The 22,990-nt window shown below is 40.3% G+C and overlaps 1 protein-coding gene across 5 annotated transcripts in view; it reads left to right on the top strand.

The window, feature by feature from the left end:
* Window positions 1-19,692, top strand: part of Fat1 (FAT atypical cadherin 1) — a 119,372-nt gene extending 99,680 nt beyond the window's left edge. For 3 of the 5 annotated variants that reach the window (XM_027391164.2, XM_027391166.2, XM_027391165.2), the window contains 14 exons: window positions 809-1,023; window positions 1,313-1,450; window positions 2,566-2,709; window positions 3,237-3,434; window positions 3,824-4,625; window positions 5,232-5,363; window positions 6,633-6,790; window positions 7,373-7,835; window positions 8,836-8,989; window positions 9,157-9,267; window positions 10,841-11,472; window positions 12,197-12,334; window positions 17,279-17,314; window positions 18,236-19,692. In XM_027391164.2, coding sequence (XP_027246965.1) covers window positions 809-1,023; window positions 1,313-1,450; window positions 2,566-2,709; window positions 3,237-3,434; window positions 3,824-4,625; window positions 5,232-5,363; window positions 6,633-6,790; window positions 7,373-7,835; window positions 8,836-8,989; window positions 9,157-9,267; window positions 10,841-11,472; window positions 12,197-12,334; window positions 17,279-17,314; window positions 18,236-18,864 — 3,950 coding nt within the window. In that variant the 3' untranslated portion in view covers window positions 18,865-19,692. The remainder of the gene's footprint in view (window positions 1-808; window positions 1,024-1,312; window positions 1,451-2,565; window positions 2,710-3,236; window positions 3,435-3,823; window positions 4,626-5,231; window positions 5,364-6,632; window positions 6,791-7,372; window positions 7,836-8,835; window positions 8,990-9,156; window positions 9,268-10,840; window positions 11,473-12,196; window positions 12,335-17,278; window positions 17,315-18,235) is intronic. The other 2 variants (XM_027391168.2, XM_027391167.2) reach the window with 2 other exon arrangements.
* Window positions 19,693-22,990: the final 3,298 nt, after the last annotated feature.

The following is a 22,990-nucleotide window of genomic DNA, read 5'->3' as shown; positions in this document are numbered from 1 at the left end:
CTAAAATACCTGTTAATTCTCAGAACTTTGTAAAATGTTACTCTTTGAAACTGCACCTAGTTTCATGTCATGTGTAACTGTTTCTGATGAAGAATAGTTGTCTAGTGATGCTATTCTACAATGTATTTTTAATGCCTATTTTTCAAGTAGGATAGACTAGGTTAAGCCAAGGAGAAGTGTTACAAGTATTGTTAAATCAGTAAGGGATTTTATTTTATTTATTTGATTGTTTATTAAAATGGGACCTTGGTATGTTGTCCAGACTAGTCTCAAACATACAATCTTCCTGTTGCAGCCGCCTAGCTGCTAGTATTAGAAGCATGTGTCTGTGTCCCATCATTCAAAGAAGAGATGTTTATTAATATGAAGTGAAGAATTATCTTAGACACTTTTTCTTCTTCTTTTTTTTTTTAAGACATGTATGGCGATAATAACAATAAGAAAGAAACCAAAAAACACTGAATTGAAATTTATAAAAAAGTTTATTAAACTGAAGTTTGTACTAAACTAGGTCAAAGAAGGAATAAGAGCTACCACCATTTTTAAAGCATTATAGCCATTTAAAGCAGAGGTAGCATTATTGACAGGGACAGGAAATTACACGTCACTAGGAATATAAGGAAAATAAATGAAGATGTTGGATGGGTAAAAATTCTAATTTTAAATTATTTAATTAAACCAGAAAATGTACAGAATTCTCTGTTCTTTTGTTTTGTTTTTGGTTGTTTTGAAATAAGAACTAAATTTGTTTAAAGGTACTGCTGTAGTATTTAGAGAGTCCTAGAAGGTATTCTGTCTCTCCATACAGGGGCCATATTTATCATTGAGAACCTGGATTATGAAAGTTCCCATGAATATTACTTGACCGTGGAAGCCACTGACGGAGGCACGCCCTCATTAAGTGATGTGGCAACTGTGAACATCAACGTCTCAGACATCAATGATAACACCCCAGTGTTCAGCCAAGACACCTACACCACAGTGGTCGGTGAAGACGCGGCTCTTGAGCAGTCTGTCATTACAGTGCGTACTTTCCCTCACAGCTTGCCCCTTCTTAAAGGAGCAACTAGTAAAATCATTCTAGTTCTTCTACTTGTTCTGTTTAAAATATGTAGATCGTTGCTGTTGTTCAGCCAGAGGACAGGGTTCAGTGCTAGAGCTCCTACCTAGTCTCTGTGAGGCCATGTGAGTCCTCACCACTGCTCATTAAGAAGGTCCTTGATTGGCTTTAAGTAACTGCCATCAAACAACCAGCTGCTATTTCTTCCATCCCTTCCTTAACTGTTTCCTAAATGAGAGTGATATTTTCTAGATTATGGCTGATGATGCTGATGGACCTTCCAACAGTCACATCCGCTACTCAATTATAGAAGGTAACCAAGGAAGTCCATTTACAATTGACCCCATCAGAGGAGAAGTGAAAGTGACAAAGCCCTTAGACCGGGAAACGGTAAGCATAAAAAACGGGATTTATACTGTCAGCAAGGCACTAAAAGGTTGTGTTCATATCTGCATGCTATAATGTGAAGTACCAAAAAGGAAACCTTCGTCTTAGAATATGACGGGCTAACAAATATTTGAGAGTCAATTAAAGTTTCACCTCTTCAGATTTTTTTTTCCCCTGAGTTACTTAAGAGTCTGTGAAGCATGACTGCTAGGCAGAGTAAAATGTGGTGGATTTTTGTTGTTGCTGTTGTTTTGAGTGCAGGATCTTGCTGTATGGTTCAGGCTGGCCTCACACTCATAATACTCTTGCCTCAGCTTTCTGAGTACTGGAATCACAGGTCCCTTTCACCATACCTAGCTGAAATTTAGTAATTGTAACTAAAGATTCTGGCTCTTTTAACATACTTGTATCCACTACAAGATGGTGGAGGAGGTGACCTGTGGAGTTCTCAAGGCTGTTGTGGTTGAACATCTAGCTAGACTGATATACTACAGAATGGTACTCTGAGATTTAGCCATCTTCCTGGCTTCTCCCAGTGCTTACTCTAAAGCTACCGTAACAGGGAACTGCCCTAGCAGGGAAGCTGTCTCACTTGACTTGATTTCTTTTACAAGAAGCCACACATATTACCTTGAGGGATTTTGATGACTAAGTATAATCCAAGTGTGAAATTGAAGGTGACGGTGACCTGGCATATCTTGAGGTGTTAGAAAAGAGTGTGCACACAGGGTGAGAGGCCACTCTTTCTGTCTCAGCAACATTTAGCCTCTTAGGAAGGTGACATCTATGGTATTATCAAAGTAACAGCATGTAGGCTAGGTCAGCGGTTTCCTCTTAGCATTTGCATAATTTGTCTTTTTGTTTTCTAACAGAACTGTAAAAAAAAATTATTTTTAACATCTAGCACTTTAATAAGAACCAGATGGGACACATCAGAGAATCTGCTTCTTATTGATAGCTATTTCTGTTGAGAAAATAGTACACTCACTCACTAGCTGGGAGTTTTCATTGTAATCTTAGGGAATTGCCTAGACAAAGGCTTGGCAAATGAGATCAGCAATTCCCAGTTGATTGGGCATATACAAATGAATGGATGTTCTGTCTTTCCCTAAAAAAAGATCTCAGGTTATACACTTACGGTGCAAGCTGCTGATAATGGCAATCCACCCAGAGTCAACACGACCACAGTGAACATTGATGTATCTGATGTCAATGACAATGCGCCTCTCTTCTCCAGAGACAACTACAGTGTCATCATCCAGGTAAGTGGGTGGTGGGTATGGCCTCCGCCGTCTTTCACTGACCCCAGATCCTCATTTGACATAGCTTTCCCTGTTTTAAAAAACTGGGAAAGATCAGATTAGAGGATTCCCTCTTAGTATAGAACAGGCATTGGCAAGACACAGTTCAACTTTCATCACTCCTTTTTATGCCTTGCTTTTTTAAAAAGAAAAAATTATTCTCCCTGTTTTAGGATTAACTAGGAAGAGCTTTTCATAGTCAAATCTTCTGATGCATTGATTTTCCTCCCCCCATTGTCCTCTTCCCTGCTACTTCTCTCCTCACCCCCTTTGAACATCATCCTTCTGTTACAACTTCTCTCACTCTCTCTACATGTTCCCACCCTCTCCCGTTTCTTTCATGCCTCTCCCTCTCTTCCCTCTTCCTTGCTTCATCAGCAATAAGGTTTTGTTGTCTATATGTTAATCAGAAAGCCTCATGTGTCCCTTAAGGATATAGACATGGTTGTGTTGATAGCTTTTTGTTCTGTTTGTTTAACATTATGCAGGAAAACAAGCCAGTGGGTTTCAGCGTCCTGAAGCTAGTGGTTACAGACAAGGACTCTTCTCACAATGGTCCCCCCTTCTTCTTTACTATTGTGAGTGGAAATGATGACAACACCTTTGAAGTGAACCAGCACGGGGTCATCCTAACGGCAGGTGCCATAAAGAGGAAAGAGAAGGACCATTACCTTCTGCATGTTAAGGTATTGCAGTCTTTTCTTCCTGGCTTCACCGGGATTTGTAGAGAACAGCTACAGGTGGTTACCTTTGTATAATTTAGACGGTTTTCATACATGTTACGGGAAAACAGAAGGGAAAATATATGTTTTTTTTGTTTTTTGTTTTTTGTTTTTTTTTTTTGAGTGCACTTCCAGTTTAGTTTTGTCTCAGTAGCACTGAGGCTACCTTTTCATAGGCAGGGCTGGAACTTAACATCCATATGAGTAAACGACAGAACAGTTGTTCTTTTTCCTTGGCGGGCTTCTGTTGACAAATGACCATCAAACAGTTGATAAGCTTGTAGAACATAAGCCAAACGTGGATTTTTATCGGGAAGTTGTAATAATGACAGAGGCGACTTCTGTTTTTGTAGGTGGCTGATAATGGAAAACCTCAGCTATCCTCGTTGACACATATTGACATTCGGGTTATTGAGGAAAGCATCCATCCTCCAGCCATCTTACCGCTAGAGATTTTCATCACTGCTTTTGGAGAGGAATACTCAGGTGGGGTCATAGGAAAGATCCACGCAACTGACCAGGACGTGTATGACACATTGACGTACAGTCTGGATCCCCACATGGACGGCCTGTTCTCTGTTTCCAGCGCGGGGGGTAAGCTGATTGCACACAGAAAACTGGATATAGGGCAGTACATTCTTAATGTCAGCGTAACAGATGGGAAATTCACAACGGTGGCTGACATCACCGTGCATATCCAACAAGTGACACAGGAGATGCTGAACCACACCATCGCCATTCGCTTTGCCAACCTTACCCCGGAGGAATTTGTCGGTGACTACTGGCGCAACTTCCAGCGGGCTTTACGGAACATCCTGGGTGTTAGGAAGAATGACATACAGATCATCAGCTTGCAGCCCTCCGATCCACACTCGCATCTAGATGTCTTACTCTTTGTAGAGAAATCAGGTAGTACACACGTTTCAACAAAACAACTCCTGCACAAGATCAATGCTTCTGTGACTGACATCGAGGAGATCATTGGTGTGAGGATACTGGATGTGTTCCAGAAGCTCTGTGCAGGGCTGGATTGCCCATGGAAGTTCTGTGACGAGAAGGTGTCTGTGGATGAAAGCGTTATGTCCACTCACAGCACGGCCAGACTGAGCTTTGTGACTCCCCGACACCATAGAGCAGCTGTGTGTCTCTGCAGAGGTAAGAGCGAGCACATTAGTGTGTGGAAGTGAGCGGTAAAGAATATTTTATCTCAGGGGCACTAGAGAGATGGCTTAGAGGGTTCAGGTTTGATTTCAAGCACCAACATAGTAGTTCACCATCCAGGGATGCCCTCTTCTAGCCTTCATAGGCACCAGGTACCCAAAAGGTGCACAGACATACATGCAGGCAAAACACCTATATAGTAAACAGTGTGTGTGTTTCCTGGCCAGGCCTGGCAGTAGAGGCCTATGCTATGATCACAGCTAAACTGGGAAGGATTTAAGTTCCCATCTTGAGATGGGAGATCATTATGTTGCTATCTTGTGAGTCCAGGTCAGCCTGGGCAACATAATGATCTCCCATCTCAAGATGAAACAATGAAAAAAGGGCTAGAGATAAATGTAAGCGAGGTAAGCCAGTGGAAGTGTGCTAGTCTAGCAGACAGGAGGCCTGAGGTCCAACCCTCCAGTGCCACAAAACAACAACAACAAAAAAAAACACAGATAAGTAAGTACAAAGAACAATAGTGATCTTGGTCTTTTTTTTTTTTTCTTTATTATTCTTGTTTTCCTTCCTATTTTCCTTTCATTTTTCTAAATGCAGATGGGAAGTGCCCACCCATCCCCCATGGGTGCGAAGAAAACCCGTGCCCTGCAGGAACTGAATGTGTTGCTGACCCCAGAGAGGAGAAATACAGCTGTGTGTGTCCTGGAGGCGGGTTTGGTAAATGTCCAGGTGAGCACTTCTGTGACCAAGTGTGAATTCATGTAAATCCATCACTTACAATCTTTCCATAATTGTGCAGGTTGTTCATCATAGCAAGCTAAGTGTAGAGGTGAGCAGAGAGAGTAGGAACTCCCTGCGCTGCCCACTGAACCCTCTTTCAATCAATGGCTGTATAATCTTCAGCTTCCTTTTTCCTTTTTTCTCTTTAATCCCCTATTTTTCTTTCTTTTTTTTTTTTTTCTCTAATCCTATTTCTCTCACAGCCCTCAACTTCTTTCTTTATTCCTCTACTTAGCTTATTAAGGACATGTTCCTGGCCCATTGTGTGTAATCCTCACTCTTTTTAATAGCTGGACCAGGATTTAGTCACCATTCTTTATGTATAAAGGCTGTAATGTGTCTTTCTCACACTACAGATTTTTAAGTTCATTTTTCCATGCTGGTTCTTCCCCCACTCTGCTTCCTGATTTTCTAAAGCTAGAATCTGCTGTGGAAAATTAAATATGTTAAAAATACATATACATATACTGTTATATTAGTTTCCAAAAGAGTTGAATTGTTCCCATTTCTTCCAGGCATACATGAAGGTCTCATGTCTCCTTCTCTTATCTGTATTGAAACTTTCCTCCTTGGTGGGCTTGAAATACTTAAGTTTTGAACTTCTCTGGCTGCCGATGGGAGGGATCACTGTTAATTTGTTGGTGTTAGCATTTCCTGTTTTGTGGCTTGCCTCTTAGGCTGTCTGTTTCTGAATGTGTATAACTCTTCATATGAATTATGAATATTAACATGCTTCCTATTGCAATTTACCCTCCCTTGTTATTGGTCTTTTATTTCATTAAATGTGCCTTTTGTTGTTTTGAAATTGAATTTTTATTTAGTCAGTTCTGTATAAGTTAATTTTCATTTCTGGAGGCTGATATGATTTTCATCTTCTTTGAAGAATGAGGATTGCTTTGTTTTGCTCCACAGGTTTTGCCAAATCACCTTGAGGCTACATCACTATTTTCTGAAATTGCCTCATAATAAGTTACACAGAACAGTTTTATATTTAGTCTGTTATTGTTTTAGAACTTGCTTCTCTGTGATATAGTGCTCTCATTCTGTTCCACATGGAAAGTCAGTTGTGCTATGTCTATTAAAACCAATAGACTTTTTTTTTTCATATTGTCTGTCATCTTAAAAACAAATATCAGCCTCTGGGAAAGGAAGGGGATCATGGTTTTAATAGTATGCTTAAGTTTGGTGCTGATGGAATTTTTCTTCTGTAATCCGTAGGGAGTTCATCCATAACTTTTACCGGAAACAGCTTTGTGAAATACCTTCTGATGGAAAATGAGAACAAATTAGAAATGAAATTGAGCATGCGGCTGAGAACCTATTCTTCCCATGCAGTTGTTATGTATGCTCGAGGAACTGACTACAGTATCCTGGAGGTGTGTATTCATGCATCCTTTTACCTCAGATTGTGGGACACTGTATGAATGTAAATTCTATTTTGTGTTCTGATTGTTCCATTTAAAAACAAAGAAAGATGGGTTTGTTCCATGTCTCAAGGTTTCGCAGCCTGGATAACTGTTGACACTTGGGTGGTATCAGAAGTTCTTTCTACTACCCAGTAACCTAGACATTTACTTCTGATGTACTTTAATATTTTTTTTGGATATGTGACAGCTAACATTCAAGTTAGTCCATTGTATTTTGATAATGTTGCCATAGTTTATGCAGAGATCCTACATGATATTTTTGTATGTATATATATTCTGCCTGTGTTCAATTAACAGTTACATATTAGTAATTTCGTGTCATTTTTGGATGTGCAATTGGCATTTGGGAGCCACCACATGATCCATTTTTGTCGTTTGTATAAGTAGATAAATGATTTTTCCTCAGCACCTAATCACAAGTTTATATTCTTTTTACCCTCATTCGCTAAATATACCCTTCCTCTATATTTTGCACAGACTAACATTGAAGATTCTATGTGATTGGTGTGAACAATATTTATTCTATTGTAGATTCATGCTGGAAGACTGCAGTACAAATTTGACTGTGGAAGTGGCCCTGGGATTGTCTCTGTTCAAAGCATTCAAGTCAATGACGGGCAGTGGCATGCAGTGTCCCTTGAAGTGGAGGGCAATTATGCTAAATTGGTTCTAGATGAAGTCCATACTGCATCAGGCACAGCCCCAGGGGCCCTGAAAACCCTGAACCTGGATAACTATGTGTTTTTTGGTGGCCACCTCCGCCAGCCAGGAGCAAAGCATGGAAGAAGCACCCAAATTGCCAATGGTTTCCGGGGCTGCATGGACTCTATTTATTTGAATGGGCAGGAGCTGCCTTTGACTAGCAAACCAAGAGCCTATGCACACATTGAAGAATGGGTAGATATATCTCATGGATGCTTATTAACAGCCACGGAAGACTGCTCCAGTAACCCTTGTCAAAATGGAGGCACTTGCAATCCCTCACCTACTGGAGGTAGGCATCTTAAAGCTGTCGTCTCTCAGATGTTACCCGTGTGTCCATTTAAAAGCATTTTCTCAAGTAGAGTTGGTGTACCTCCTTTTACTCAATGATGTCATTACTTCTTGTGCTCAGCACAGGTAGTGTAGTCAGAATTAAGTAGCATGGCTGTAACCTTGGGCTAGTCTGAGGGGCCAGTGTGGTTTTACCATGTTCTTTTCTCTCCCGTTGCAGTGACCATGGCCAAAAATAAACTAGGGCCATGTCCAGCCTTTAAGGGAACAGAGACAAACTGTCTTGCCATGTTCCCTAAAGGCATGTTTTTGGAAATTATAATTGTGGGTGTAAACACGTTATTGAATGGTATTGCTTGTGTGTATGTTTACCAATGTTCCGTATATTTGACCCACTAACCTTATGTAACTATCATTAACTAAATCAAGTCACAAATACTATCTCACTTCTCTGTTTAGCTTATGCAGGATAAACATGCTAAATTTTAAAATCCAACATCTAGCGCTCTCTCTCTCCCTCTCTCTCTCCCTCTCTCTCTCCCTCTCTCTCTCTCTCTCTCTCTCTCACTCTCCCCCCTTTAGTAAACTGGTTAATGTATTTAAAAAAAATCCAACATCTTAAATACTACAAAATTCAGAACTTTCTGACTGCCAATGTATTATTCAAATTTCCAGGATTTAGGACATTTGTCGGTATCAGATTTCCAGTTTAGAAGTGTTCTACCAGTAAAATCTATTTAAAAAAAAAATTCCGAAATCTAAAACACTCTAAAGTCAAATCATTTCTGGTCCCAGAATTTTGGATAAGTGATATTTGACCCATGGGCAGTAGAAAGAAGGCTTACCCATATGAATAGCTCTTCACTCAGAGAGAATGAGAATTTTACTACTTTTCATAGATGTTGGGAACTGTATCTTCACTTAAATATAAAGGTAAAAGCAAATGAAACACTTTCTGGTTATTGCATGACTGGATTTTTGTGTTCTTTTCCACTGTGTAGGTTATTACTGCAAATGCAGTGCATTATACATAGGGATATACTGTGAGGTGAGCATCAACCCATGCTCCTCCAACCCCTGCCTCTATGGTGGAACGTGCGTGGTGGACAATGGAGGCTTTGTTTGCCAGTGTAGGGGATTGTACACTGGCCAGAGGTATGTTTGTTTTTCTTAATGAATTGTGAGACTAAATATTTAAAGCATGAAATTATTCTGCATAGGAGAGGTCACTGTGTTCTTCACTTGTTAATGCTTTCTGTGTGGTGTCTTTATTTGCAGTGCACTCATGAGGGTTTTTTTTGCATGTTCTTTTCCTTATTTAGATGTCAGCTTAGTCCATACTGCAAAGATGAACCCTGTAAAAATGGTGGAACATGTTTTGACAGTTTGGATGGTGCTGTCTGTCAGTGTGACTCAGGCTTTAGGGGAGAAAGGTAAATGGTTTCTTTCAAGCTTCATATCGGCTGCACCTTTCCACAGTGCTGACCATTAATACAAGTTCATTAGCTTACATGCATCACTTCCAAGTGTGGTGGTTCTCATTGGCATTATGACTTCTAGACAAAAAAGTCTTTGAGACAAAAGGAGGTATCAAAAAGATTGATACAAAGTTGGAAAACCCTGCCCCTATACTATAGAGCTATTATTTATAGATGAAGAATGTGTGGGCCTTTGCAGGCAACAAATGATTGTAAACTGGCTGCATTTATGAAGTTTTCTAAAGCAGGAGCCTGTGACATGGTGTCATCTATCTGTAAGAAGGTACTAATGATGATTTCTCCATGTGTTGTACCAGTGTTGGTCCAGCATCTAAACCTTGCTGGTTTTCTCTTTTGTAACCCCCAGTATAAGCCTACAAGGTGGTTATAATTTAAATATTTAGAGTTCCTGAAAAAAACACACATCTATACATCATCTTAAGGAAAAGTACACAAGAAACTACTTTCAGATGCAGTCTTGTATTTGACAAGCCATTTTTCACTTCTCTTTTTAGAAGTTAATGGAGTCAGGGGTGGTGACGTACTCCTTTAATCCCAGTGCTCAGTAGGCAGAAGCAGGTGGATCTCTATGGCCTACATAGTGAGTTCCAGGTTAGCCGGGGTTGTATAGTAAGACCATGTCTCAACAACAAAAAGCTACTGGGAACACGTAATTTCTAAGTGCCTACCACAGAACGTTTAGATAAGCCTCCCTCAGTCTCATTATGCTGCTAGTGTGGCCTGCCTGTAGTTATTCTGTATCATTTTCCTCTTGGCAGACATTATAATCCTGAATTTTACCATTAGTTATTTGGCGTCAGTTCTTTAGTTGATGTTTTTTCCAATCCCTATCAATAAATATTCCTATATATTTGACAGAAATAGTCAGAGTTTTTATTCTTGTTGCTCATGATTTGCAAATAGATTTTTTTTTCATAAGTGAGGAGTAATGTACATAACCATCCCGTGTGCCCCTGTTTAGAAAAGTAGAAGGGACAGGTTGTGATCTGTTCTGTGAGGGTGATGTGCCCAGGATGATTCCAGAAGGCACAGCATTTTAAAATGGATAGTGTGTTTTCAATCCCCTCATAGGCCTTACAGGACTGTCATAATCCCAAGCAGGACCATTTCTACTGAATGAATTTAATCTGCCCTATGAGAACAGTTTGCACTACTTTATTAACATGCACCTCATCTTCCCGTTTCTGAATGATAGACTGACTGTCAGACCTTGAAACAGGCAATGTTTTAGCCTATTGAATTGATTCAGTTATGTGTTAATTCTGGAAAAATGCAGCTAGATATTGGCTTGATACGGTTACATCTCAAATATGCACTCAGTGTATGGTCGAATGACTATTCTACAAAAGACCTTTTGTTCAGTTCCTGTTTCTGTTGTTTTCTGATTGTTTCACATTTTGGCATCTCTTACGAAGGAGTAGTGTTGTCTAGTGTTCATTCTGAAGGATTATAGGACTGGTGTGATCTGATACCTCCTGCAGAGATTTCTCATTCTTCTCCTTGGCAGATGTCAGAGTGACATTGATGAATGTGCTGGGAACCCCTGTCGGAATGGGGCCCTTTGTGAGAACACATATGGCTCCTATCACTGTAACTGCAGCCACGAGTACAGAGGGAAGAACTGTGAAGATGCCACTCCCAACCAGTATGTGTCCACTCCATGGAATATTGGCCTGGCCGAAGGAATAGGAATTATTGTGTTTATAGCAGGGATATTCTTGCTGGTGGTGGTGTTTGTCCTCTGCCGTAAGATGATCAGCCGGAAGAAGAAACCCCAGGCTGAACCTGAGGACAAACGTTTGGGACCAACGACAGCTTTCTTACAGAGACCTTATTTCGATTCTAAGCTGAGCAAGAATATTTACTCTGACATACCACCCCAGGTGCCTGTCCGGCCTATTTCCTACACTCCAAGCATTCCAAGTGACTCTAGAAACAATCTTGACAGAAATTCCTTTGAAGGCTCGGCCATCCCAGAGCATCCAGAATTCAGTACTTTTAACCCCGAGTCTATGCATGGACACCGAAAAGCTGTGGCCGTGTGTAGTGTAGCTCCAAATTTGCCTCCGCCACCACCTTCAAACTCTCCTTCAGACAGTGACTCCATACAGAAACCTAGCTGGGACTTTGACTATGATGGTAAGAACACGTTTTTCCATGTCTTCACAGTGCCACTGGAATGGCATTGAGGTTGCTGGCTCTGCTGTATTTATGGGTCCAACAATAATGCTTTCCAATCTGAAATGATGAAGAATCTTCCAGTTCCTGGCTGGGATTGGGTGTTTGGCATTTATCTTGATAAATTAAACCTCATCATGTTCTAAGTAATATTCTGGAAAGATCATTTCACTTTTGTAACTGATACACATTCTCAAGCATGATTTGCGGTGTTTCATTATCAGAAGAAATAATGGGTCTTTTCGTGCTAATTATTTTTATTATTATTTATGGTTTGTTTATAATTATACTACTATATTTGTAATTATTATATAATAATGGGTCATTTCTATGCTAATTATTTTTTATTAGAGCCACAAGGTGGTTGAGTTCATATGAGCCATATTTGTATTAGCGGCTTAGCACACACCTGAAGCTTTAGAAAAGGCTGTATATGCTATTTTAGGACGAATTTTAATTCATCACCAGTTACCCTTTATAGGCTTCTCTATGGAGAAATTCTGATTTGTTGAGTCTCCTGAGAATATCTGTAGGCCTTTTTATTGTTTGGCTTCTAAGATGCTTCTCTAGCTCCATCTTCTCCATTCTGTAGCTCAAGCACTAAGCTCAGCCAGGCCCTGCCCTCTAAACTGTGAACCAGAGGGAACTCGGAACTCACTGCTTGCCTGCCGTGTCTTCCTTTCAGCAAAAGTGGTGGATCTCGATCCTTGTCTTTCCAAGAAGCCCCTGGAGGAGAAGCCCTCGCAGCCCTACAGTGCCCGTGAGAGCCTGTCGGAGGTGCAGTCCCTTAGCTCCTTCCAGTCAGAGTCCTGTGATGACAATGGTGAGTGTTGGGTGGTGGTGTGCTGTGCCCAATGGGCAATGCTGCTGATGTTCATTATATTGATTAGTGATTGATGTAGATGGACTGGGTCCCCTAATAAAGTATGAAAATGTCCCATGTTTCTCTCAGTGCATAAATATATACTAGGTATAAATACTTGCATGAACCCATGCTGGGGAAAATAAAGTTAGTTCAGTCATAGGGCACTTGGCCTAGCATAGACAGGGGCCTGGGTTCATTCCCTAGTATTGCAAAATAGTGATGTTCTTACTGGAGTACTGTTTTAACTATAACAATAGGAAAGAAACAATTTTATCTGTTTGGCTACTCTTGTACGCTTTATACTTTGTGTGTGTATGTGTGTTTGTGCATAACAGTGTTACGGAAGCTTTTGTTTTCTATTTTATTTATTTTTTGTGATCATGCATTACACACACAAGTATGTTCACCCTCTGAGAAAAGATGTGTAGAAGTCTGAAATGTTCACTTTCCGTCACACCTTTGGTATTACAAGGTTTTATTTGTCTTCTCCCCACCCCACTGCTGCCCCAGCTCCCATTTGGATCAGAGCACACTGACTGAGAGCAGAGTTTAAGAGATGGCTAGTAAGTCGGATTATATTTCTAATGAAGAAGGTTTGGCAGCGGGATCCAGGGCACAGTTGTGTTTATCTGGTTTTCCCAGGATGGATTGCACTATTCGACGGCTTCACTGTATTAGCACATGTACAGAAAGTTTTGAGTACCATGATAGTGATTTTTCTACTGGAAATGGTTGAGTCTCAGTATGTGTAGGCTCAATTTTAATTTGTCTCCTTGTGTAAAAATGCAATGGGTTTACATATTAAGAATATTTTATCATTGTAAAGAAGAAATTTGCTAATAACTGTCAGTTTCAAAATAACATAGTCCATGACCAGAGTAATATAATTTATAAGGAATCACATCTCTGTGGGTCCGTGGGTCTACTTGTCTATAAAACTTTGCAGGGCCCTTTCCTCATTAAAGGTGACTATATTTTCTGTTTCTTGAATATTTCAATCATGTTTAACATATTTAAAGCACACCCTTTTTTACTCCTGGGTGGAGAATATGGATGTATTGCTTACTAAACAAATAAGAACAAAACAGTATTATTCCTTTCATTAGTTTCAGTTTTCAGAAGTTTGTATTGCCAGGTTATGTGACTTACTTTGGCCCCTAAATGCTGTTCAAAAATACTTTTGAGAATTCTGTCAGCATTTTCTTTCTTTTTCTAGTCCTTTTCTTTTCTTTTCTTTTGTTCTTTTAAACCCCAGTCTTAACAATATTCAGATGCTTTTGAGAAGTCATTGTCAAAATAGTTATGAAACTTAATTCTTAGCTGAAGCAATGAGAGTGGAGATCTGCACTGTTATTGGTAGACTGTTATTACATCAACCTGAGTACACGACATTGAATATTTTCAGTCATCAAGTTCAAGTCTGTGCCCAGTCTGCACTTAACATTTCCTCAGTAGTTTTCTAAACCACTGTAGTAGTTAACTTACATTTTGAAGCTCAAGAGATCAAAGGCAGTTTCTTGTGTGGTTCTGTAGCTTAGGAGTCCACTGTGTCTGAGGGTTGAAGGCCAGTGTCAACAGGGCTGCATCTCTGCTTTTTTTTTTTTTTTTTTTTGGTTTTTCGAGACAGGGTTTCTCTGTGTAGCTTTGGAGCCTATCCTGGCACTGGCCCTGGAGACCAGTCTGGCCTCGAACTCAGAGAGATCTGCCTGCCTCTGCCTCCCGAGTTCTGGGATTAAAGGCGCGCGCCAGCAACACACAGCTCCACAAGCTTTCTTGGTTTCCTTGTTTCTCCAGTGCCTAGAAGTCATTCGCCTTCTTGCTAATTAAGGCTTTAGCCTTCACAGTTCATTTTGATCCCTATTCGATACCTGTAGTGAAACTGCCAAGCTCCAACCACAGCTGGGATGGCTCCCTTCTACAGGCCAGTCCCGTTCACTCAGCCCAGTCGACTAATTCACTAAGCTCTCTCCCTAATGACAGCAGGAAGGCTTTTTGTTTGTTTGTTTCTCCATGTATTGGGTAAAATAGTCATTAGATCCCAGGATTAGAGTGAACCAACGGTTTGCATGCACATTTATGTCAACATTGGTACTTTTAAATAATCTCACACAAATGGAAAAGGAGTCCACGCAGTATCTGTGAGACGAGAAATACACGCTAAGCAAAGGGGACACAACCAGTTTATGTTGTGGTTATGCTGCATTTATGTTGCACATATATCTCCCTGGATTTCTTTATTCCCAGGCAATATACTGGTTCCTTGAACATGTAGTCTTTTGTTCAGGAGATGTAGATCTGAATAGTTTTTTACCCTGGTATAATCTGTAGTCATAATGTAGAAAATACTTAGCCCAAGCTTTCCCCCTACCATCCACTAAAACAGGACTGTTCCATTCACTTGACTGATAGTAACCAGTCTATAGCTTGATTAGGAATATCCTGAGACCCATAACTAGCAGGGAGAGTACAGAGGTCATGCATAACTATCTAATGGTATCAAAGCATTCTTGCACAATTTTAAATTAGAGGAGAAATTACATTAAATTGAGAAATTTTATATAATGCACTGTTTTCTACTAAATAAGGATTTTCTAATTGATTCCTTTTCTGCCTTTTTACAAGCTTCCATAGTGACTGTAATACACCTTGTCAACGCTGTCGTTGACACGGTGACTAAAGAAGGTATAAGTGCTTGTGTTTTGTGTTTGTCATTTGAAGTGAGTGCAGTGGGGTGACATGTTTCTGCCCGTTGTCCTGTTATTAATGTAGTTTGTTTGTTTAGGGGAGGTTTGATGGCTTTCCTTTGGGGAAGTATACATTCGCAGTGTAAATGAATATGAAAATATTTGTATGTCTTTTTGTGACTTGTTTTAAATATTGTGGGGACGCCTAATGAAAACTTGGGGGCTGGTTTTTTCTGAGTAAGTCTGTCTTGGCTCTGAGAACTTTCATTTTCAATAAGTTTCCAGTCAATTTGGATCTAGAAATTTTCTGATGTAGAAATCATCACTCAGGAAGTACTTGAATTAGACCATCAGGAGCAAGCACATTGTTGGGCTTGGGCGGGAGATGGCCCACAGATAAAGTGCTAGCTACCCAAGTGGCAGTGTGAAGACCAGTTCAGATCCCCAGGACTCATGGAAATTAGGGTGGGCTTGATCAAGGCCTGCTGGTAATTCCTGCCTTGGAAGGCAGAGGCAGGGAATCCTCGGAATAAACTGTCTCTGAGACGATAAGCAAGATCTCTGGGTATGGTTGAGAGACCCTACTGGAGGTGAAAGAGAAACCAAGCATGTGTCCCAACATCAGCCTTGGGCTTCCGTATGCACACACATGTGCAAATGAGCATGCGTGTGTGCACACACACAAACATACATACACACACACACACACACACACACACACACACACACACACACACACACACACAAGACAAATAGTACTCAAGCATCTGTAGCAGTAAACACACGATTCTTCCACAAAGGACATGCCAACAGGCACCTTTTAGGTGGAAGAGGCAAGGTTTCCTGCCAGATTTGGAGGGAGAGGAGCAGGGCAAGTGCCTCACATCAATGGTTATAGTTACTAAGGGAACTTAGTTTTTCTTACAAGGACTGTGTTTTCACTTTGTAAGTCAGAATGTTATCTGTGTTTTGTCTACCCAATTTTAGTTGAAACACGATGACATTCCAATGTGTTAAATATTGACAGTTTAAAGAAGCAGAAATTTAAACAGTTCAAAGAACTTAAACAGTTTCTTCAATGTAATTTCTACTGATTTTTTTTTCTTATCTAAAGTGAATTTAAAGTTGAAAACTCACATAAGTTCTAAGGGTTATCAAATGCATAGTCCATAACAAAGGTTGCCAGTCCTCATATAAAGAAATTCACTACATTATACTCAGTGAGTAAACATCTCCACTTTTCCTAAATATTCACTTTATTCATACTTTTGAAACCTGTCTTTTCCACTTTTATTTCAGCTCCTACCAAAGATGTCAGTCAACTACTAATTTGTGAAAATTAGTTTACTGTCTTGGTTTTTAAAGGCTGTTACAGAGTGCACAGAGAGTATTACCCCTATATAGAAGAGTGTACATAGTTTTGCCCTGACTACTGAACTTATAGTGATGACGACTTACCTAAGGGTCATATTTGATCCACATTATCTTGATTAATTATGACATAATCCATGGGCTTTACCTCATTTTATGTAGAAAACCAATCTGAAACCTGTCCAGGCTAAGCATCCCATGGTCCTGAGATTTTTTTTCCATCTACTTACGGGGACTTGGGGCCAGAGTTCTGTCTGTAGTACAATCACTGGGAGACAGGATAGCTACAGATTTGGTGGGAAGAGGCCAAACAATAAATGTAGCTGATTAAGGAGTTCCCTAGGGAAAGGTTAACAGTATAAATCTAAAATCACAGTGCAAAATATATAAGGTTTTGGGAGATGGTCAGTGTCCGATTGTTTGTGAGCATGTAGCATCAGTTTCTCTGAACTTGCACTTTTGGTGGTTGTGTGTGCTGTAAAGTGTGTGCATTGTGTGGCTCCATGTGTTTTTAGATTATCACTTAAGTAACCAATCAATATATTTTGCATTTCTGCCTATAGTTTGTAATTTTCCTAAGAAAATTCTGTTTCCAGGATTCATAGCAAAGTCTCTAGTTTATCATCGCTCATCATTCTTTTTCCGTTTCCACGTCCCATTGAGTTTGTGCAACATGAATCTCTCATTTGCACTCATTAGAGAGAATGAGGTAAAGACAGTGTGTCTGTCTGGCTGAATCTTTACGAACACATTATATTGTACCATGTGCTTATCTGTGTTGCCATTCCCGCCGTCTATCTATTTTAATTATCACTGTTTTCTTTTCTTCCTACTCTGCCAACAAAAGAATCTTTGGCTGCTCCTGACCTCAGCAAACCAAGAGGTGACTTATGCATGCCAGCTGTGCACAAATAACCACTAAAAATCTTTGGGAAAGATTGGCCCGATGCCTACTTGCTTCACTGGGGTGCTTGGTGCTGTAGCAGTATCTAAGGCCATGGTTGTGCATTGCCTTGTATGATGGGTTGCCTAGCCTTCTTTTAGCTGTCGAAGAATTTTTGTGAATCCTAAGAAGAGAAAAAGAAAAACACCTACCCTTAAGTTAGGGATTGATTGAAAAAAAAAAAAAAAAAAAAAACATATTTTCGTACTGTTGAGAATGATCCTCAGTCCTTTTAAATGTAACAAAGATTGATTGGTATAGCCTGTTACAAACTGTTCTTTTGAACACTTACTTGGTTATATTTTTTGTTTGATTTAGGGACATGGTTTAATACATAGCTTGTATTAATTCATCATCGCTAATAAAAATATAACTATTACTGTTACCTGAATTTAACCATGTTAAAGACTATTCTTATTAGCTTTAGATTTGCCTTAATTTAGTATTTTTTGGATGACAGGCAGCACAGAGCCCCACTAGAGACCTTGGTTTCAAAAGCTTCTTACTAACTCCCTATCCTGCCTTCATATGGAGCAGGGCCCCAGTTACAGAAGGGAAGCTGAAGAGTGGTTAGGACCGTCTGTAGAAAGCTGCATGTGTTTTAAACGGTATAGCTGCTTCTGTTGGAACTCTGTTGCCTTGAATGTCAGATATGAGCCAAAACTGCAAGTCCACCTTCCGGAAATAGAGTCAGTGTGTCGGGGTGGGGCTGTGTCTTCAAGGCAAAGGGTTTGCAGAGAGATGCGCTTGGAATGAATGCACATATACTTGTGTGTCTTGCCTCTGATACACTGAGCTCTTTCCCCAAGGCACAGAAGCTAAAAGAAATGAACTGAAATCTTGTTTTTCTTCTTTACCAAGGGTACCACTGGGACACATCAGACTGGATGCCGAGTGTTCCCCTGCCAGACATACAAGAGTTCCCCAATTACGAAGTTATTGACGAGCACACACCCCTGTACTCGGCGGATCCAAATGCCATTGATACTGACTATTACCCTGGGGGTTATGACATTGAAAGTGACTTCCCACCCCCACCTGAGGACTTCCCTGCGCCTGACGAGCTGCCACCATTGCCTCCAGAATTCAGTGACCAGTTTGAGTCCATACACCCACCCAGAGACATGCCTGCTGCAGGTAGCTTGGGATCTTCCTCCAGAAGTCGGCAGAGGTTCAACCTGAATCAGTATCTGCCCAGTTTCTACCCCGCCGATATGTCTGAACCTCAAAAACAAGGCACTGGTGAAAACAGTATGTGTAGAGAACCCTATGCCCCGTACCCTCCAGGGTATCAAAGAAACTTCGAAGCCCCCACTGTCGAAAACATGCCCATGTCTGTGTACACCTCCACAGCATCCTGCTCTGACGTGTCAGCGTGCTGTGAAGCAGAGTCTGAGGTCATGATGAGTGACTATGAGAGTGGCGATGATGGCCACTTTGAAGAAGTGACAATTCCTCCACTAGATTCCCAACAGCATACAGAAGTGTGACACTCAGACTCCTCCCCAAAGTGCCTGGACTTTAAAGAACCTAGAGAGGGTATCAATGATCTCCGCATTGTTCTTTGCAGCAGTCTTATGCGCTTCTCAGTGAGCTGCAGTGGGCATGGCTGCACGGAATCACACGCCTCTTGACATGCTAGCCATTTCCAGTTCCTAACCGACTGTACCTGAGGGGTTCTCATCGCCTGTGCCATTTCTGAGCATCTTTTCGTATTTAGATGTGTCTCTGTTAAAATAATGAAACCGAAATCAGTCCTGTCATCCTGTTAGCATGATTCATGTATTTATATAGATTCGATTTTATTTTAATTTTGCTTTTTTTGTGTGTGTAAATTTTCTGTACAGATTTGATTTTTTTTTTCCTTTCATAGTTTTAACTATGTTTTCAGAACGCATTGTGCATTTGTTTTCCTCTGGATCTGGGTGGCGTAATGTCGTCCATCGCCTAGCACCCTGATTTTCTAATGTAACCAGGGTTTCACTGTGTTCTTTCCCACTGAAGTATGACATTTCATTAACGCATTTCGGTCCAGTCATTTATTTCTAGCTGTACATACAAGGTGAGGAAGACCTGTTACTGGACATGTCTTAAATGGGTTGCTGTATTAGGATTGTAAACATTTTTCATTACTGGAAAGTGTAAAGGGGACCTTCTGCATACCTGTTTAGAACCAAAACCACCATGACACAGTTTTTATAGTGTCTGTATATTTGTGATGCAATGGTCTTGTAAAGGTTTTTACTGAAAACTATCATTAGCCAGCCTTTCTTACTGACAATAAATTATTAATAAAATACTTTAGCTTTACTGCCTGATTTTCTTCTGCATTTATATTGCTGTTCATGACTCGCCTGGTAAATTGAAAAGTGATGTCTCTAGTTGACAAAGCCAAGCCAGGCCATACTTATGTTCATGGCCACTAGATGGCAGTATATGGCTGGGGTTTTTTTGTTTGTTTTTAAAGCACCTTGGCATGTTCTTAATGTCTCCTATCCCAGCTTCCCTACTGCTGGAATTATAGTTGCCTACAAACATGCGCAGTTGTAAAATACATCTATTCTAAATATATACATGCATGCATGCATGCATGCACACATACATACATACATACACACATACATACATATAGGTATGTGTTGTATATACATATATATTATCCAAAAAAAATTCCCCCTTATACATTTTTAATTGACTAATACTTTTACTAGCCATAATTTGAAAATCTTTGTTAAGGTCATATATCTATCTATAGCAGACTTTCTTGGACTACCAGCCCCCAAATCATGACATTATAACACAGAGACTATAATACCAGTTGTGAATGCTCGGCCTTATGCTGGCCCCACTGGCTCTTATAACTTAATTTAACCTGTTTCTCTTCATCTACATTTTGCCTTGGGGATTTTTGCCTTTCTTTCATTCTGTGTATCCTACTTTCCCTGCTGCTTCTATGGCTAGCTAGCTGGTCTGGCTGGCTGGCCCCAGTATCTCCCTCTTCAGACTGGACTCCTCCTACTTATTCTCTCTGTCTGCCAACCCTGCTGTCCCTTTCTACCTAGCTATTGGCCATTTAGTTTTTTATTAGACCAATCAGGTGCCTTAGGCAGGCAAGGTCAAACAGCAACATATCTTTACATAATTAAACAAATGCAGCATCAGCAAATGTAGCATATCTTTACATAGTTAAAGTAATATTCTGCAGCATATATCAAAATCACTTTTGAAGTATTTTTTTCTCATTGTTGTCATACACTCACACTTTCGTATGATTTAATATGAAATCTAAAGGTATTTTCTGCTTTTCATTATATTATTAAAAGTCTATCCATACAACAGGTATTTATAGAATTATATGCCAGCCAGCATGGTAAGGATTACAAAGATTCATGATTCCCTAGAGCTTTAGAAAGCCATCAGCCTTTTACTCATCGTGTTAAACATCTTTGTCAAATTGTCTCTGTGTGTATGTGTGTGTGCCCATGTGTCAATGTGTGAACAGTCACACAGTTTAAAGGAGCAGAAAGCTAACATGTATAACAGTATCCATCTATCCCATGTACTCTGCTTCTGTGTCATACAACCCTTTGAGTTGTTCTCAGCATTCTCCTTGTGAGTTTTCGAAGTACTATGTTGTACCTGTAGGCACTGTACACTCTTGGAGGACTACATCTTGTTACCCTTATGATGCAGTCTTTGGATGAACCCACAAATAGTGTTCATATTATTTAGTGTATGTAACTATTCCAGATTAACACTAACTAGTACATGATGTTGCCATTGGCTGGCTCTTAAGCCATTCCCTTAATTTTTATTTTACTTTTTTTTTTTTTTTTTTTTTTTTTTTTTTGTTTTTCGAGACAGGGTTTCTCTGTGTAGCTTTGGAGCCTATCCTGGCACTCACTCTGGAGACCAGGCTGGCCTTGAACTCACAGAAATCCGCCTGCCTCTGCCTCCTGAGTGCTGGGATTAAAGGTGTGCGCCACCAACGCTCGGCTTATTTTACCTATTTTTTAAAGCTTTTGGCTAAATTAATCATCCATGTGTGTGTGTGGCTTGCTTACATACAATGCACAGATTGACAAACTACTTTTTGGAGGCTTACATTAAGGTGGGGAAAGTGTAGGCCAATGAGTTAAGTATACAATAGTGTATAGAGAAATGTGAATTAAGGAGACAGATTTTGATTTGGAAATTGGCATGTCTATGAGGGAAGAATAGACCCGGAGTTTGAGAAGGCAGCTGTCATTTGAATGAAATCTGATGGGTGAGGTGGATGAATGCCGGGGAAACAAGTATTCCAAGTGGGGAGTGCTTCCTTGCCAAACATGTGATAAAGCTAGAATCACATCATCCCTCCACGGCTACAGTCCTTTAGCATTTGCCACTTCGTGGAATGCTGAGACTCTGGGCTAGAGGACCATGGATTCCAGCCACTGCCCTTCTGTAATCTTTCACATTGTCATTCCTGGTGATACTCTGTTCATAACATCAGTAGGCACGATAAGGATGGACCAGTAGAAGTGACAACCTCTTCAGCATTTTACAAAGACTTGGGGAATAGAACTGACCCATTTAAAAGCAGTCATTCCATAATTACTATTATCTTTCAGTTTAGAAAAACACATGGTTTTGCAGACATTCAGAATCCGCCCATCGTCCAGAAACAGTTGTCATTTCGTGTGTGTGCTGAGTTAACTTTGTGGGTGCCTCACTCAAGTATGATACACCTAAGTTGGGGGTTGAACCAAGCCTTGCATCCTGCCTGTTCACTTCAGCTCTTAAGGAGCTGCAAAGTAGTTCTTTGCCAAAAGTTAGCCATTGCACCTATCTGCAACTTGGAAGACATTTCTTTCATTTCTTTATTGTGTGTTTCAGTATTAACAACTTTAAATATTAATTTTTGCTTCTCTTTGGGAAAGATTTCTAGAAACTTGGACCATTTGTTCCTAGAACATTGTTTATAACATGAAAATCTGTGATTCCAATAGTGTAAAGCTAGGGATCCTGCTGCAAATGCCTTGACACTGGCAGTCTACTGTGATGTTCTAGTAATACTTTCTCCCTTCTCTTTGCATCAAGAATGCAGCCCAGTGGGCTTTGCAATAGCTCTGCAATAGTCCTCAGCCAGAGAATCCTATTCTATTCCCAGGACAATCCTACCCTCTTGTTCTCCCACTAAAAAGAAAATTTATTTCAATGAAAATAAAATGTAGACACAAAATGGTTCATCTTTGTGACATAAGCTTTAATTTTGATTCAGTTTTCAGAAACTTCTGTAAAGGCACGTTTGGGGTTTGTCAACCATGAGACCTCACAGCAAACTATCCTGACTCTCCATTCCACCTGGTTTGAGATAAGGGTACCCTGGTGAACCTCAGTCTCTACTTTCATTGCTGACAATGGGGAATATTATATCTGAATTCGGGCTACTGAGCCTAGTCGGGACCTCTGAAGGTCACGGTGGACTGTTTTCTCCATTGCAGATTCAGCCAATGTAGCTTCTGATTGCTCTTCAGCAAAGACATTAGGTTCAATTTCAATTAGTGCTCCAGCTGAGGGGAGAGTTTTTTGTCAGAATTTAATTTCCTCACTAGCAGTTCACAGCCTCTGCTG

Source organism: Cricetulus griseus (assembly GCF_003668045.3).
Source record: "Cricetulus griseus strain 17A/GY chromosome 1 unlocalized genomic scaffold, alternate assembly CriGri-PICRH-1.0 chr1_1, whole genome shotgun sequence".
NCBI lineage: Eukaryota > Metazoa > Chordata > Mammalia > Rodentia > Cricetidae > Cricetulus > Cricetulus griseus.
The sequence above is the reverse complement of the archived record's forward strand: the minus strand, read 5'-3'. Positions and strand labels throughout refer to the sequence as shown.